This window comes from Oncorhynchus gorbuscha, linkage group LG15, assembly GCF_021184085.1.
Source record: "Oncorhynchus gorbuscha isolate QuinsamMale2020 ecotype Even-year linkage group LG15, OgorEven_v1.0, whole genome shotgun sequence".
Classification (NCBI taxonomy): domain Eukaryota; kingdom Metazoa; phylum Chordata; class Actinopteri; order Salmoniformes; family Salmonidae; genus Oncorhynchus; species Oncorhynchus gorbuscha.
Window position 1 is genome coordinate 11,553,061 of NC_060187.1, and position 14,523 is coordinate 11,567,583.

Here is a 14,523-nt window from a genome sequence, read left to right on the forward strand (position 1 = left end):
ATAAGAGTTAGTGTAAGAGGATAAGAGTTAGTGGTGTAAGAGGATGTCCGTTGTCTGGTTCCAGGATAAGGAGAAGAGGAGCTCACCCAGGATGACCACTTCCAGGGCACGGGTCACTGTTGCAGAAGTCGATGTGCACGTCGTTACCCTCACACTGCCTGCCCCTGTGCTGGGGGCGGGGTTCTGGCACAGATTTGTCCGATATAAGTCTGGTTCCACCCCACAATCTGAGAAACTGCAAAAGGCCCCCCAGCTCACCCACGATGACCACTTCCCATCCACTGGAGGGCAAGAGACAGAGTCAGGCCCAATCCCAAATCAACCCCAAGCCCCTACACTCTAAACACGTGAGTTCTGAGAAGATTTGATAGATATAAGCAATCTGGTAGTAGTCCCTCCACAATTCAATCTGAAAAAGTGAAAAAGAGTACAGCTCATCTTAAACTACAGCAGCACTGTCCCTGTCCACCCTTAATTCCCAAGCCATTTACCCCGACGGTGTCTTAGTTCCCAAACCATTTACCTCGACAGAGTCATATTTCCCAAACCATTTACCAGGATAGAGTCTTAGTTCCCAAACCATTTACCAGGACGGTGTCTTAGTTGCCAAACCATTTACCAGGACAGAGTCATAGTTCCCAAACCATTTACCAGGACAGAGTCATAGTTCTCAAACCATTTACCAGGACAGAGTCATAGTTCTCAAACCATTTACGAGGACAGAGTCATATTTCCCAAACCATTTACCAGGACAGAGTCTTAGTTCCCAAACCATTTACCAGGACAGAGTCTTAGTTCTCAAACCATTTACCAGGACAGAGTCATAGTTGCCAAACCATTTACCAGGACAGAGTCATAGTTCTCAAACCATTTACCAGGACAGAGTCATAGTTCCCAAACCATTTACCAGGACAGAGTCATAGTTCTCAAACCATTTACCAGGACAGAGTCATAGTTCTCAAACCATTTACCAGGACAGAGTCATAGTTCTCAAACCATTTACCAGGACAGAGTCATAGTTCCCAAACCATTTACCAGGACAGAGTCATAGTTCTCAAACCATTTACTAGGACAGAGTCATAGTTCTCAAACCATTTACCAGGACAGAGTCATAGATCTCAAACCATTTACCAGGACAGAGTCATAGTTCTCAAACCATTTACCAGGACAGAGTCATAGTTCCCAAACCATTTACCAGGACAGAGTCATAGTTCTCAAACCATTTACCAGGACAGAGTCATAGTTCCCAAACCATTTACCAGGACAGAGTCTTAGTTCCCAAACCATTTACCAGGACAGAGTCTTAGTTCCCAAACCATTTACCAGGACAGAGTTTTAGTTGCCAAACCATTTACCAGGACAGTGTCTCTCCTTGCAGAGTTGTGTCTGTGTGTCGGGGCCTTCACACGGTGGCCCGTGGAATGAGGAAGGGGGGTTGTTACACAGACGCACTCTGGTCTGCATCCCTTTACCGCACGTCTCACTGCACGAGCTCCATGGCAACCACGCCCCCCAGTTACCTGCCACTGGGATAAGATAATCAATATGATCCGTGCTTGACCAATCATAATCTTTAATAATGTCTGATTCTATTGATTCCAATTCTATTGATTCTATCATTCTATTATTGTTTATCCAATGAGTGGAATGTACAGCAGTAGAGTGCTTGCCATGACCAGTACTCACCAGGACAGGGCCTGATGCTACACATGATGGCCTCCACTGCCTTGCCCTCACAGGGTCTGCCCCCATGCTGCACGGAGGGGTTGGTGCAGGTGCGCACCCTGGTCCTGTTGCCCTGGCCACAGGTACGAGAACACTCTTCCCACTCTGACCACTCTGACCAGTTCCCATCCACTGCATGGACAGACACACAGGATACAGAGAGTAACACACACACGTGCACACATACATACAAACACACACACACACTCACACCGTGACTGGACTGACCTGGGCAGGGCTTGCCCTGGCAGCTGCGTGTCTCTGTGTCCGAATTGGCACAGTGGCGACCCCCGTTGGCAGGCAGGGGGTTGTTACACTGCCTCAGCCTCCGCTGAGTCCCGACACCACAGGACACACTGCAGGGGCCCCACTCCATCCACTCTGAGAACCCTCCGTGCACTGGGACAGGGCCACAGAGAGACAGGGTTAGGCATTGTCACCACACTCAATCATACTGTGTGCATCCCAGATAGCACCATATTCCCTCAAATAGCACCCTATTCCCTCAAATTAGCACCCTATTCACAATTGACCAACCTCCTTTTTTACCAGAGCCCTATGAGGCATGAGATCTGACTTCAGTATTCTTGTGGACTGGAGTACAGATGTCAAAGCTATTTTGCTGTGCATTCTGGTATTTTAGCATAACCAGAGAGATAGACTGAAAACATTTTTCTAATCCAGTGTTTCTTAATCTATGGGTCGGGGCCCAAAGAGGGCCCTGGGCAGGTGAGAGGTGGGTCGCGAGTTGTGAAAATAAGCATTATTATATTTTATTTAAAAAAAACTTTTTACCTCTTTTTAAAAATAAGAAAATATTCCCCCTTTTTCCCCAAAATTTTGTGATACTCAATTGGTAGTTACAGTCTTGTCCCATCACTGCAACTCCCATACGGACTTGGAAGAGGGGAAGGTCGAGAGCCATGCGTCCTCCGAAACACGACCCTGCCAAGCCACACTGCTTCTTGACACACTGCTCACTTAACCCGGAAGCCAGCCGCACCAATGTGTCGGAGGAAATCGATCGAACCCGGGTCTGTAGTGACGCCTCAAGCACTGCGATGTAAAGCCTTAGACCACTGCGCCACTCGGGAGGCACAAAATGCGCAATCTTTAATAACAAACTATGACTATAAGAACCCCTGGAAGTCACCTCCCCACAAAAGGTTGGGTTGACGTACAGTAGATAGCTAACTCACCTCTGACAGTTAGAGTGACTCTGACCAGCACAGAACCTAGGAGGTTCCTGGCCACACACTGATACTCGGCCGTGTCTTCCTTCTGGGCGCTGGTCAGCCTCAGAGAGCCGTTGGACAGGGTGGTGAAGCGCTCGTTGCCCAGGAGAGGGCTCCCCTGGCGGGACCACTCGATGACAGGAGTGGGCTCCCCTTCCGCACGGCAGTTCAGTAGCACCGTGGTGCCAGCGTCTACCACCGTTTCTACCGGCTCTACTGTGATGGAGGGAGAGCCTGTTGGAGTACAGCATAACACATTAACTTTACTGTCATCTTTATAACATCTATGTGTATCTTCTTTCAGAACACAACACGGGTGGAGGGAGAACCTGACAGAGGAGAGGTGGGGCATTACAGCATGGAACTGAATAGGATTACCATAAAGGATAACTATTTAGTTTACTTCATCTACTGTATACTCACTCTGCAGGGTGAGAGTGACACTCTTCTCCACCACCCCAGCATCGTTGGTGGCCACACACATATAGTTCCCTGCATCTTCATTCTGAGGAGACATAACAACAGTTAGCACTATCAACAAGATTCATCTAGACCATAACAGACTACAATGAATGTTCAGAGGAGAAGTATAGGGTGGCACACAATTTTGCCAGCATCGTCCGGGTTTGGCCGGGTTAGGCGGTCATTGTAAATAAGAATTTGTTCTTAACTGACTATATATAGATATACTAGATACAGTATGTGAACTCTGTAATAGTGCTGTACCGCTGTGTTGTAGATTTAGATATACTAGATACAGTATGTGAACTCTGTAATAGTGCTGTACCACAGTGATGTAGATATAGAATACTAGATATTTGAACTCCGTAATAGTGCTGTACCACAGTGTTGTAGATATAGAATACTAGATATGTGAACTCTAATAGTTCTGTACCACAGTGTTGTAGATATAGATATACTAGATATTTGAACTCCGTAATAGTGCTGTACCACAGTGTTGTAGGTATAGATATACTAGATACAGTGTGTGAACTCTGTAATAGTGCTGTACCACAGTGATGTAGATATAGATATACTAGATATTTGAACTCCGTAATAGTGCTGTACCACAGTGTTGTAGATATAGATATACTCGATACAGTTTGTGAACTCTGTAATAGTGCTGTACCACAGTCTTGTAGATATAGATATACTAGATATGTGAACTCTAATAGTTCTGTACCACAGTGTTGTAGATATAGATATACTAGATGTAAACTCTTTAATAACAGTGTTGTACCACGGTGCCGTAGATGGCCAGAGAACCGTTGTCCAACTGGTGGATACGGTTGCTGATCTGGATGTTGACACCCTTCTTGCTCCACTGGATGGTGGGCAGGGGGTCTCCTCGTACCTCACAGTTTAGGATGGCGTTACCCCCCAGAGGCTCGATTCGGTTGGAGTGGAAGTCCCCGTCAATGATGGGGGGCTCTGGACACAATAACAGGGCAGGATTTTAGTCAACCACATTCAGCTGTTACACAGGAGCTGGACAAAAAAAGAAGAGCCACTAAGAATAGAAAACTAGTGCTAGGTCACTGTTTTCTGCCCACAAACAGTAGTCTTTTAATAAAGCTCTTGATACAAATACAACATTTTGACCAACATGGTAAACTGTGGGCTAATTAGGCCCAGTACTAACACAGGAGGGCCATATTTGGAAACAGGAAGGGATGTCACACCTTTGACGTAGACAAAGCCCAGGGACTTGATGGTTCCCACACGGTTCTCAGCAATACAGGAGTAGGTTCCCGAGTTGTCTTTGGTAACCCGCTCAATGACCAGCTCACTGTGTCCATTCACATGGTCATAGTGAGCTACAGGGACAGTTTAGAGAGAGAGATGCCACCCTTAAATATTATCAACAGATCCAGTAGGAAATATTGGTACATAGGAAAAACTACAAGAATAGCAGACTGAATGTCAATTATAAGTCCAAAATATATATGGCAAATATTTAATGTACATAAAGAGTTGGCAGTTTCTCTTCTTACTAAGCAGAGTGGGGGATGGTGAGGGGGGCGGGGCATACCTGGGATGATGATGTTGTTGAAAGCCCAGGTGATTTTAGGAGGGGGGATGCCGGTGACCCCACAGGCCATTACTAGGCGCTCTCCCTTGTTGAGGGCCATGTCTGCCAGCAGCTCAGTGAAGGCAGGCTGAGTGTGGACGGTCAAACTGATCGTCTGGCTGTCCTGACCTACCGTGTTAGTGGCCACACAGGTGTAGCTGCCCTCATCATCAGGCTGGGGAGGGGAAGGAAGGGGGCGAGGGAGAGAGAGAGAGAGAGAGACTGAATTTGTTCAGAAGTAAGTTGACAATTCTGATCTTTACGCACTTCCATCCATTATATAACTCCTAAGCCCTGGTCGTCTACTATGATCCCTTACCTGAGCGATGTCGATGACCAGCTCCCCAGAAGGCAGGATGGTGTACTCTCCAGAGGTGTCGCTCAAGGGGGTCCCCTCCTTCTCCCAGGACAGGGTGGGCTGGGGGACCCCCTCTGCCACGCACGCTATCTGGGCCTGGCTGTTCTCCACCACAGACACCTCCAACTCCCCTCTACGGATAGAGGGAGGGACTGGAAGAAGGGAGAGAATGAGGGGAGATTTTTCCATATTACATTTTGCACAGGAACTGGACAAAAATAACAAAATCTACTTTTTTTTTTACTGCGTTAGACCGCTGAGCTAGAGCTAAAGCTAAGGCTTTCGCGTGGGAATCTAATGAAAGATCTTCTCAGCATATATCACTAGTGAATGGCCAGTCCCATCATTCCTAGCATGATGACTCACTCTGTACAGTTAGGCTCATCTCCAGACTGCTGGTGCCAGCTGCGTTAGCTGCGGTGCAGGTGTATCGACCCGTGTCCCCGGGCTGGGCGAATGCTATCTGCAGAGACCCTGAGCTCAGGACCCGCTTGCGCACAGACTCGCTGAGAGGCTGCCCGTCTTTATGCCAGGCCATGGAGGGTGAAGGAGAGCCTTCAGCTTGGCACAGCATGGTGACAGAGGAGTCCAGGGTAACCAGGTAACTCTGGGTCTGGGAGCTGATCACTGGAGGGACTAGAGGAAGGAGGCATGGAGGTTAAAGGTAGGAGGGGATATTGCTGCCTATGGAGATACGTATACTGTGGAATGCAGTGTTTGGTTTTTCGCCAGACATAATGGGACCCATCTCATCCAAAAAGTTGACTCAAGTTTACCTTAAAGCACTTGGATGATCAAGACTCTTCGGAGAATGCTCTATGGACAGATGAGTAAAAAAAAACATTTTTGGACGACATGGGTCCCATTATGCCTGGCGGAAACATAACACTGCATTCCACAGTAAGAACCTCATACCAATGGTCAAGCATAGTGGTGGTAGTGTGATGGTTTGGGGTCAGCATGGTGGTGGCAGTGTGATGGTTTGGGGATGCTTTGCTGCCTCAGGACCTGGATGACTTGCCTTAATAGAAGGAACCATGAATTCTGTTCTGTATCAGCTAACTCTACAGGAGAATGGCAGGCCATCCATCTGTGTGCTGGAGCTGAAGAGTAGCTGGGTCATGCAGCAAGACAATAATCCAAAACACACAATCAAGTCTACATGAAAATGACTAAAAAGAAACAAATTTGAAGTTTTGGAATGGCTTAGTCAAAGTCCAGACCTGATAACAATTGAGATGTTGTGGCAGGACATGAAACGGGCAGTTTATGCTTGAAACCCACAAATGTGGCTGAGTTAAAGCAGTTCTGCATGGAAGAGTGGTAAACATTCCCCCACAGCGACGTGAGAGACTGATCAACAACTACAGGAAGTGTCTGGTTGGAGTCATTACAGCTAAAAGGGGGCACAACCAGTTATTGAGTGTACTTTTTCACACAGGTGCATGAAGTGTTGCATAACCTTGTTTGTGGAATACATGAAATAAGTATTTTTTTTATTTAACCTTTATTTAATCTTTATTTAACCAGGCAAGTCAGTTAAGAACAAATTCTTATTTTCAATGACGGCCTGGGAACAGTGGGTTAACTGCCTGTTCAGGGGCAGAACGACAGATTTGTACCTTGTCAGCTCAGTGGTTTGAACTCGCAACCTTCCGGTTACTAGTCCAACGCTCTAACCACTAGGCTATGCAACTGCTGTGTTATTTGTTCACTCAGGTTCCCTTTATCAAATATTATATTTGAGTTAAAATAAGCGGAGGTAGAGAAAATTAGAAAAAATACTTTTTCACAGCACTGTATGACATACTGAGTGGACAAAACATGAGGAACACCTTCCTAGTGTTGAGTTGCATCACCCCCTTTTGCCCTCAGAACAGCCTCAATTCATCAGGTCATGGACTCTACAAGGTGTTGAAAGGGTTCCACAGGGATGCTGGCCCATGTTGACTCCACTGCTTCCCACAGTTGTGCCAAGTTAGCTGGATGTCCTTTGGGTGGTGGACCATTCATGATACACACAGGAAACTGTTGAGCGTGAAAAACCCAGCAGCGTTGCCGTTCTTGACACTCAAACCAGTGCGCCTGGTATCTACTACCATACCCTGTTCAAAGGCACTTACATCTTTTGTCCTGCCCATTTACCCTCTGAACGGCCCACATACACAATCCATGTCTCAATTGTCTCAAGGCTTAAATCTCATTCTTTAACCTGTCTCCTCCCCTTCATCTACAGTGATGGAAGTGGATTTAATAAGGGATGTGAAGAAGTGACGTCAACAAGGGATCATAGCCTTCACCTGGATTCACCTGGTCAGTCTGTCATGGAAAGAGCAGGAGTTCATAATGTTTTATACACTCAGTGTATAACACTGTAGGAAAAGGAATTAAGAAGAAAGACAGAAATGAAGGTGAACATTTCATGAGAATAGTAAAGTGATGATAGTTTTGGGCTCACCTTGTACTCTGAGTTTGGTCTTCCCCAGAGCGGTGCCAGCAGGGTTCTGGGCCACACACATATATGTTCCTGAGTCTACCACAGCAGCTCTGGAGATCTGCAGCCCACCGTTAGGCAGCACGGTGAAGACACCTTCTAGCGGGACGAGGAGAGAAGCAGGGTTTGCAACAATATAAAAACAGACAAGGTCAAACTAGGCAGGCAGGCAGGCAGGCAGGCAGGCAGGCAGGCAGGCAGGCAGGCAGGCAGGCAGGCAGGCAGGCAGGCAGGCAGGCAGGCAGGCAGGCAGGCAGGCAGGCAGGCAGGCAGGCAGACAGACAGACAGACAGTGTTGCCAGCCTACCGGTGCTGGGGATGTTGATGCCCTCTTTCTGCCAGGTGATGGTGGGAAGAGGGGAGCCAGTAGCTCTGCAGGGCAGGGTGATGGGGTTGTTAACGATCACATCCATAGTGGAATGGTGGACCTGGATCACTGGCACCTCTGGAGAGAGAGAGAGAGACCTCTGGAGAGAGAGAGAGAGAGAGAGAGAGAGAGAGAGGAGAGAGAGAGAGAGAGAGAGAGAGAGAGAGAGAGAGAGAGAGAGAGAGAGAGAGAGAGAGAGAGAGAGAGAGAGAGAGAGAGAGAGAGAGAGAGAGAGAGAGAGAGAGAGAGAGAGAGAGAGAGAGAGAGAGAGAGAGAGAGAGAGAGAGAGAGAGAGAGAGAGAGAGAGAGAGAGAGAGAGAGAAAAGGGCAACCAGTGAAGAACAAACACCATTGTAAATACAACCCATATTTATGCTTATTTATTTTATCTTGTGTCCTTCAACCATTTATACATGATTAATAAACTGTATATATATAATATGACATTTGTAATGTTTTTATTGTTTTGAAACTTCTGTATGTGTAATGTTTACTGTTGATTTGTGTTGTTTTTCACTTTATATATTCACTATATATATTATCTACCTCACTTGCTTTGGCAATGTTAACACATGTTTCCCATGCCAATAAAGCTCTTGAATTGAATTGAGAGAGAGCGAGAGAGAAGAGAGAGACAGAGCGAGGCAAAGAGAGACAGAGCGAGACAGAGAGAGACAGAGTGAGACAGAGTGAGACAGAGACAGAGCGAGAGAGACAGAGAGAGAGACAGAGAGATAGACAGAGAGATAGACAGAGAGATAGAGAGAGAGAGACAAAGAGAGAGAGAGATAGACAGGGAGAGATAGAATGAAAGAGAAAGGGAATGAAAGAGGAAATAACCTTGTGTGTTCCATAGCTATGTGTCAGAAAAAAACAAATACATCTCTAAAAAGTCTTGGTGGACTTGGTGACATCATGTCCTTACCCTGTACAGTGAGCTGGACATGGCGATGGGCGGAGCCTGCTGCGTTCTTGGCCACACAGGAATAACGACCAGAGTGACTCAGTTCAGACGACGTGATCTCTATTGCACCTAGAGTGGACACACATCACATGGACCGCAGATAGAAGAGTTGTACTATAACACAGTGGTCATGAATACCCGTAGTGTGGCCACTGTACTCTATTGAATTCAAGGAGTAGTCCAACTGGGACTTAAACCCTGGTCAACACGTCAGATAAATTTCACGTCTGATTTACAAATGTCAGCCTATGGGCATTATATAGGAAGTAGGATGCCATTTTGGGACACTTCCCTCCTCTGTAGAGCTCCCAGTAGTAATAACAGAACCCAGCTCCCAGTAGTAATAACAGAACCCAGCTCCCAGTAGTAATAACAGAACCCAGCTCCCAGTAGTAATAACAGAACCCAGCTCCCAGTAGTAATAACAGAACCCAGCTCCCAGTAGTAATAACAGAACCCAGCTCCCAGTAGTAATAACAGAACCCAGCTCCCAGTAGTAATAACAGAACCCAGCTCCCAGTAGTAATAACAGAACCCAGCTCCCAGTAGATATAACAGAACCCAGCTCCCAGTAGTTATAACAGAACCCAGCTCCCAGTAGTAATAACAGAACCCAGCTCCCAGTAGAACCCATAGTAGTAATAACAGAACCCAGCTCCCAGTAGTAATAACAGAACCCAGCTCCCAGTAGTTATAACAGAACCCAGCTCCCAGTAGTAATAACAGAACCCAGCTCCCAGTAGTAATAACAGAACCCAGCTCCCAGTAGTAATAACAGAACCCAGCTCCCAGTAGTAATAACAGAACCCAGCCCAGCTCCCAGTAGTAATAACAGAACCCAGCTCCCAGTAGTAATAACAGAACCCAGCTCCCAGTAGTAATAACAGAACCCAGCTCCCAGTAGTAATAACAGAACCCAGCTCCCAGTAGTAATAACAGAACCCAGCTCCCAGTAGTAATAACAGAACCCAGCTCCCAGTAGTAATAACAGAACCCAGCTCCCAGTAGTAATAACAGAACCCAGCTCCCAGTAGTAATAACAGAACCCAGCTCCCAGTAGTAATAACAGAACCCAGCTCCCAGTAGTAATAACAGAACCCAGCTCCCAGTAGTAATAACAGAACCCAGCTCCCAGTAGTAATAACAGAACCCAGCTCCCAGTAGTAATAACAGAACCCAGCTCCCAGTAGTAATAACAGAACCCAGCTCCCAGTAGTAATAACAGAACCCAGCCCAGCTCCCAGTAGTAATAACAGAACCCAGCTCCCAGTAGTAATAACCCCCAGCTCCCAGTAGTAATAACAGAACCCAGCTCCCAGTAGTAATAACAGAACCCAGCTCCCAGTAGTAATAACAGAACCCAGCTCCCAGTAGTAATAACAGAACCCAGCTCCCAGTAGTAATAACAGAACCCAGCTCCCAGTAGTTATAACAGAACCCAGCTCCCAGTAGTAATAACAGAACCCAGCTCCCAGTAGTAATAACAGAACCCAGCTCCCAGTAGTAATAACAGAACCCAGCTCCCAGTAGTAATGACAGAACAGCTCCCAGTAGTAACAGAACCCAGCTCCCAGTAGTAATAACAGAACCCAGCTCCCAGTAGTAATAACAGAACCCAGCTCCCAGTAGTAATAACAGAACCCAGCTCCCAGTAGTAATAACAGAACCCAGCTCCCAGTAGTAATAACAGAACCCAGCTCCCAGTAGTAATAACAGAACCCAGCTCCCAGTAGTAATAACAGAACCCAGCTCCCAGTAGTAGTATAACAGAACCCAGCTCCCAGTAGTAATAACAGAACCCAGCTCCCAGTAGTAATAACAGAACCCAGCTCCCAGTAGTAATAACAGAACCCAGCTCCCAGTAGTAATAACAGAACCCAGCTCCCAGTAGTAATAACAGAACCCAGCTCCCAGTAGTAATAACAGAACCCAGCTCCCAGTAGTAATAACAGAACCCAGCTCCCAGTAGTAATAACAGAACCCAGCTCCCAGTAGTAATAACAGAACCCAGCTCCCAGTAGTAATAACAGAACCCAGCTCCCAGTAGTAATAACAGAACCCAGCTCCCAGTAGTAATAACAGAACCCAGCTCCCAGTAGTAATAACAGAACCCAGCTCCCAGTAGTAATAACAGAACCCAGCTCCCAGCTCCCAGTCCCAGTAGTTATAACAGAACCCAGCTCCCAGTAGTAATAACAGAACCCAGCTCCCAGTAGTAATAACAGAACCCAGCTCCCAGTAGTAATAACAGAACCCAGCTCCCAGTAGTAATAACAGAACCCAGCTCCCAGTAGTAATAACAGAACCCAGCTCCCAGTAGTAATAACAGAACCCAGCTCCCAGTAATAACAGAACCCAGCTCCCAGTAGTAATAACAGAACCCAGCTCCCAGTAGTAATAACAGAACCCAGCTCCCAGTAGTAATAACAGAACCCAGCTCCCAGTAGTAATAACAGAACCCAGCTCCCAGTAGTTATAACAGAACCCAGCTCCCAGTAGTTATAACAGAACCCAGCTCCCAGTAGTTATAACAGAACCCAGCTCCCAGTAGTTATAACAGAACCCAGCTCCCAGTAGTAATAACAGAACCCAGCTCCCAGTAGTAATAACAGAACCCAGCTCCCAGTAGTTATAACAGAACCCAGCTCCCAGTAGTTATAACAGAACCCAGCTCCCAGTAGTAATGACAGAACCCAGCTCCCAGTAGTTATAACAGTCTAACCAGGATGTTGTGATCCTTCTCCTCCTCTCAACACCCAGCAGTAATATCTATAATAATGAACAGTCTAACCTGAGGACAGGATGCTGTAACCGTTCCCCTCCTTGGGGAGTTTCATCCCATCTTTACTCCAGTGCAGCATGGGCTCTGGGACTCCTGATGCAGTGCAGCCAATCACCAGTGGGGACAGCCTGCTCACCACCAGCTCTGTGGCTTCATCCGCTATGGATGGAGGAACTGCAGAGGAAGAGACTGCTTTTACCAAACTGGACTTCAGTGCTATTGAAGATGTCCATTTAGGAAGTCAGCTTGAAAATACTGATAAGGAATCAATCAGAACCATTGAAATCAACTGACTCCACTGTCATTAAAATTACATTCAAGCCAACATTTAAAAAACATGTAAATAACATCAATGTCACGACTTCGGCTCCTCTCCCTGTTCAGGCGGTGCTCGGCGGTCGTCGTTGCCGGCCTACTAGAAGGTGGCTCCTCTCCCTGTTCAGGCGGTGCTCGGCGGTCGTCGTTGCCGGCCTACTAGAAGGTGGCTCCTCTCCCTGTTCAGGCGGTGCTCGGCGGTCGTCGTTGCCGGCCTACTAGAAGGTGGCTCCTCTCCCTGTTCAGGCGGTGCTCGGCGGTCGTCGTTGCCGGCCTACTAGAAGGTGGCTCCTCTCCCTGTTCAGGCGGTGCTCGGCGGTCGTCGTTGCCGGCCTACTAGAAGGTGGCTCCTCTCCCTGTTCAGGCGGTGCTCGGCGGTCGTCGTTGCCGGCCTACTAGAAGGTGGCTCCTCTCCCTGTTCAGGCGGTGCTCGGCGGTCGTCGTCGCCGGCCTACTAGAAGGTGGCTCCTCTCCCTGTTCAGGCGGTGCTCGGCGGTCGTCGTTGCTGGCCTACTAGAAGGTGGCTCCTCTCCCTGTTCAGGCGGTGCTCGGCGGTCGTCGTTGCCGGCCTACTAGAAGGTGGCTCCTCTCCCTGTTCAGGCGGTGCTCGGCGGTCGTCGTTGCCGGCCTACTAGAAGGTGGCTCCTCTCCCTGTTCAGGCGGTGCTCGGCGGTCGTCGTTCCGGCCTACTAGAAGGTGGCTCCTCTCCCTGTTCAGGCGGTGCTCGGCGGTCGTCGTTGCCGGCCTACTACTAGAAGGTGGCTCCTCTCCCTGTTCAGGCGGTGCTCGGCGGTCGTCGTTGCCGGCCTACTAGAAGGTGGCTCCTCTCCCTGTTCAGGCGGTGCTCGGCGGTCGTCGTTGCTGGCCTACTAGAAGGTGGCTCCTCTCCCTGTTCAGGCGGTGCTCGGCGGTCGTCGTTGCCGGCCTACTAGAAGGTGGCTCCTCTCCCTGTTCAGGCGGTGCTCGGCGGTCGTCGTTGCCGGCCTACTAGCTGACACCGATCCATTTTCTCCTTTTCGTTTGTGTCTGTCTGTATTGTTTACACCTGTGTCCTATTAGTTGATTAATTAGTTGATTAACAATCCATCTGTGTTCAGATGGTCTCCCGTACTGTAAGTACTCACCCTGGACAGTGAGCTGTATGGCTCTGGCCTCCTCTCCGGCCTCGTTAGACACCACACACTCATACTCAGCTGTGTCCTCCACTGTGGGGGCTATGACCACCAGAGAACCTGACGACAATAACCTGGAGACAACAGAGAGGGAACGGAAGCTTCAGACCATGTTTTGGGGTTCTGAGAACTTTCTGTCAGTCTAAGAACTGATCTCAGAGTGTTATGAGATGGGAGCAACAAGAGGTAAGAAACAGAGAGAGAGGAAAAAACTTGTTTCAACCTGTACATATTCTGGTTGTGGTCTGTGTTGAGTGTTTGACCGTTCTTGGTCCAGCTGACCGTGGGCTTGGGGATGCCCGTAGCCTCGCAGGAGAGGGTAGTCTGAACGTTCACTGTCACGGTTATGTTGGTGGGACCGCGGGAGATAGAGGGGGGAACTAGAACACAATGGATAGGCGTGAAATTCATTCATTAAATGTGTATGTATGTATATGTGTGTGAGAGGCTCAGCCCTCTTCTCACCGTGGACTTGCAGGTCGACTCTCTTGCGTTGTGTCCCAGCCTGGTTGGTGGCCATACACAGATACCTTCCTGTATCAGTCACCTGGGCTGAGGGGACGTGGAGAGAGCCATCCTCAGCAAACATGTACCTGTGCAGGACAGGAGTGTGGACACACATTTAGGATAATGTCTCATTGTAAATACCATATCCTAGTCTTAAAACTTGTATCTTCAATGTTGAGTGTCTGACACAAATCCTGCGTATAACATATTATAAACAGGGTAGTTTGAAAACTGGACGCTGATTGCCCAAAACAACAGCATTCAACACTTCATATAACATGTAACGACTTCATCAGTGTGCGACGTGGTCTGACCTGGGGTTGGTTCCTGCCAGAATGGCTCCATGTTTCCTCCAGGTGACGCGGGGGGCGGGCACTCCACTCACAATACACTCCAACACCACAGGCTGGTCTATGTGGACGGCTACAGTCAGAGGGCCCTCTGCTATGGTGGGAGCAACTGAAAACACACACACACACACATCTTAGGTCCCACTACTATTCTTTTGAGGCTCTAAGCACAGGACCAGCCAT

General features: G+C 48.0%; 1 protein-coding gene across 1 annotated transcript in view; it reads right to left on the minus strand.

Moving 5' to 3' along the window:
• hmcn1 (hemicentin 1) overlaps window positions 1-14,523 on the minus strand; it is a 271,629-nt gene that overhangs the window by 29,921 nt on the left and 227,185 nt on the right. Inside the window, 20 exon segments of the mRNA XM_046300125.1 lie at window positions 97-177; window positions 180-281; window positions 1,356-1,526; window positions 1,687-1,857; window positions 1,954-2,124; window positions 2,925-3,194; window positions 3,384-3,465; window positions 4,201-4,391; window positions 4,643-4,777; window positions 4,993-5,206; window positions 5,351-5,541; window positions 5,756-6,025; window positions 7,848-7,982; window positions 8,191-8,328; window positions 9,176-9,283; window positions 12,006-12,170; window positions 13,436-13,557; window positions 13,707-13,863; window positions 13,949-14,076; window positions 14,305-14,449. Of these exon segments, the coding sequence (XP_046156081.1) occupies window positions 97-177; window positions 180-281; window positions 1,356-1,526; window positions 1,687-1,857; window positions 1,954-2,124; window positions 2,925-3,194; window positions 3,384-3,465; window positions 4,201-4,391; window positions 4,643-4,777; window positions 4,993-5,206; window positions 5,351-5,541; window positions 5,756-6,025; window positions 7,848-7,982; window positions 8,191-8,328; window positions 9,176-9,283; window positions 12,006-12,170; window positions 13,436-13,557; window positions 13,707-13,863; window positions 13,949-14,076; window positions 14,305-14,449 (3,147 nt within the window).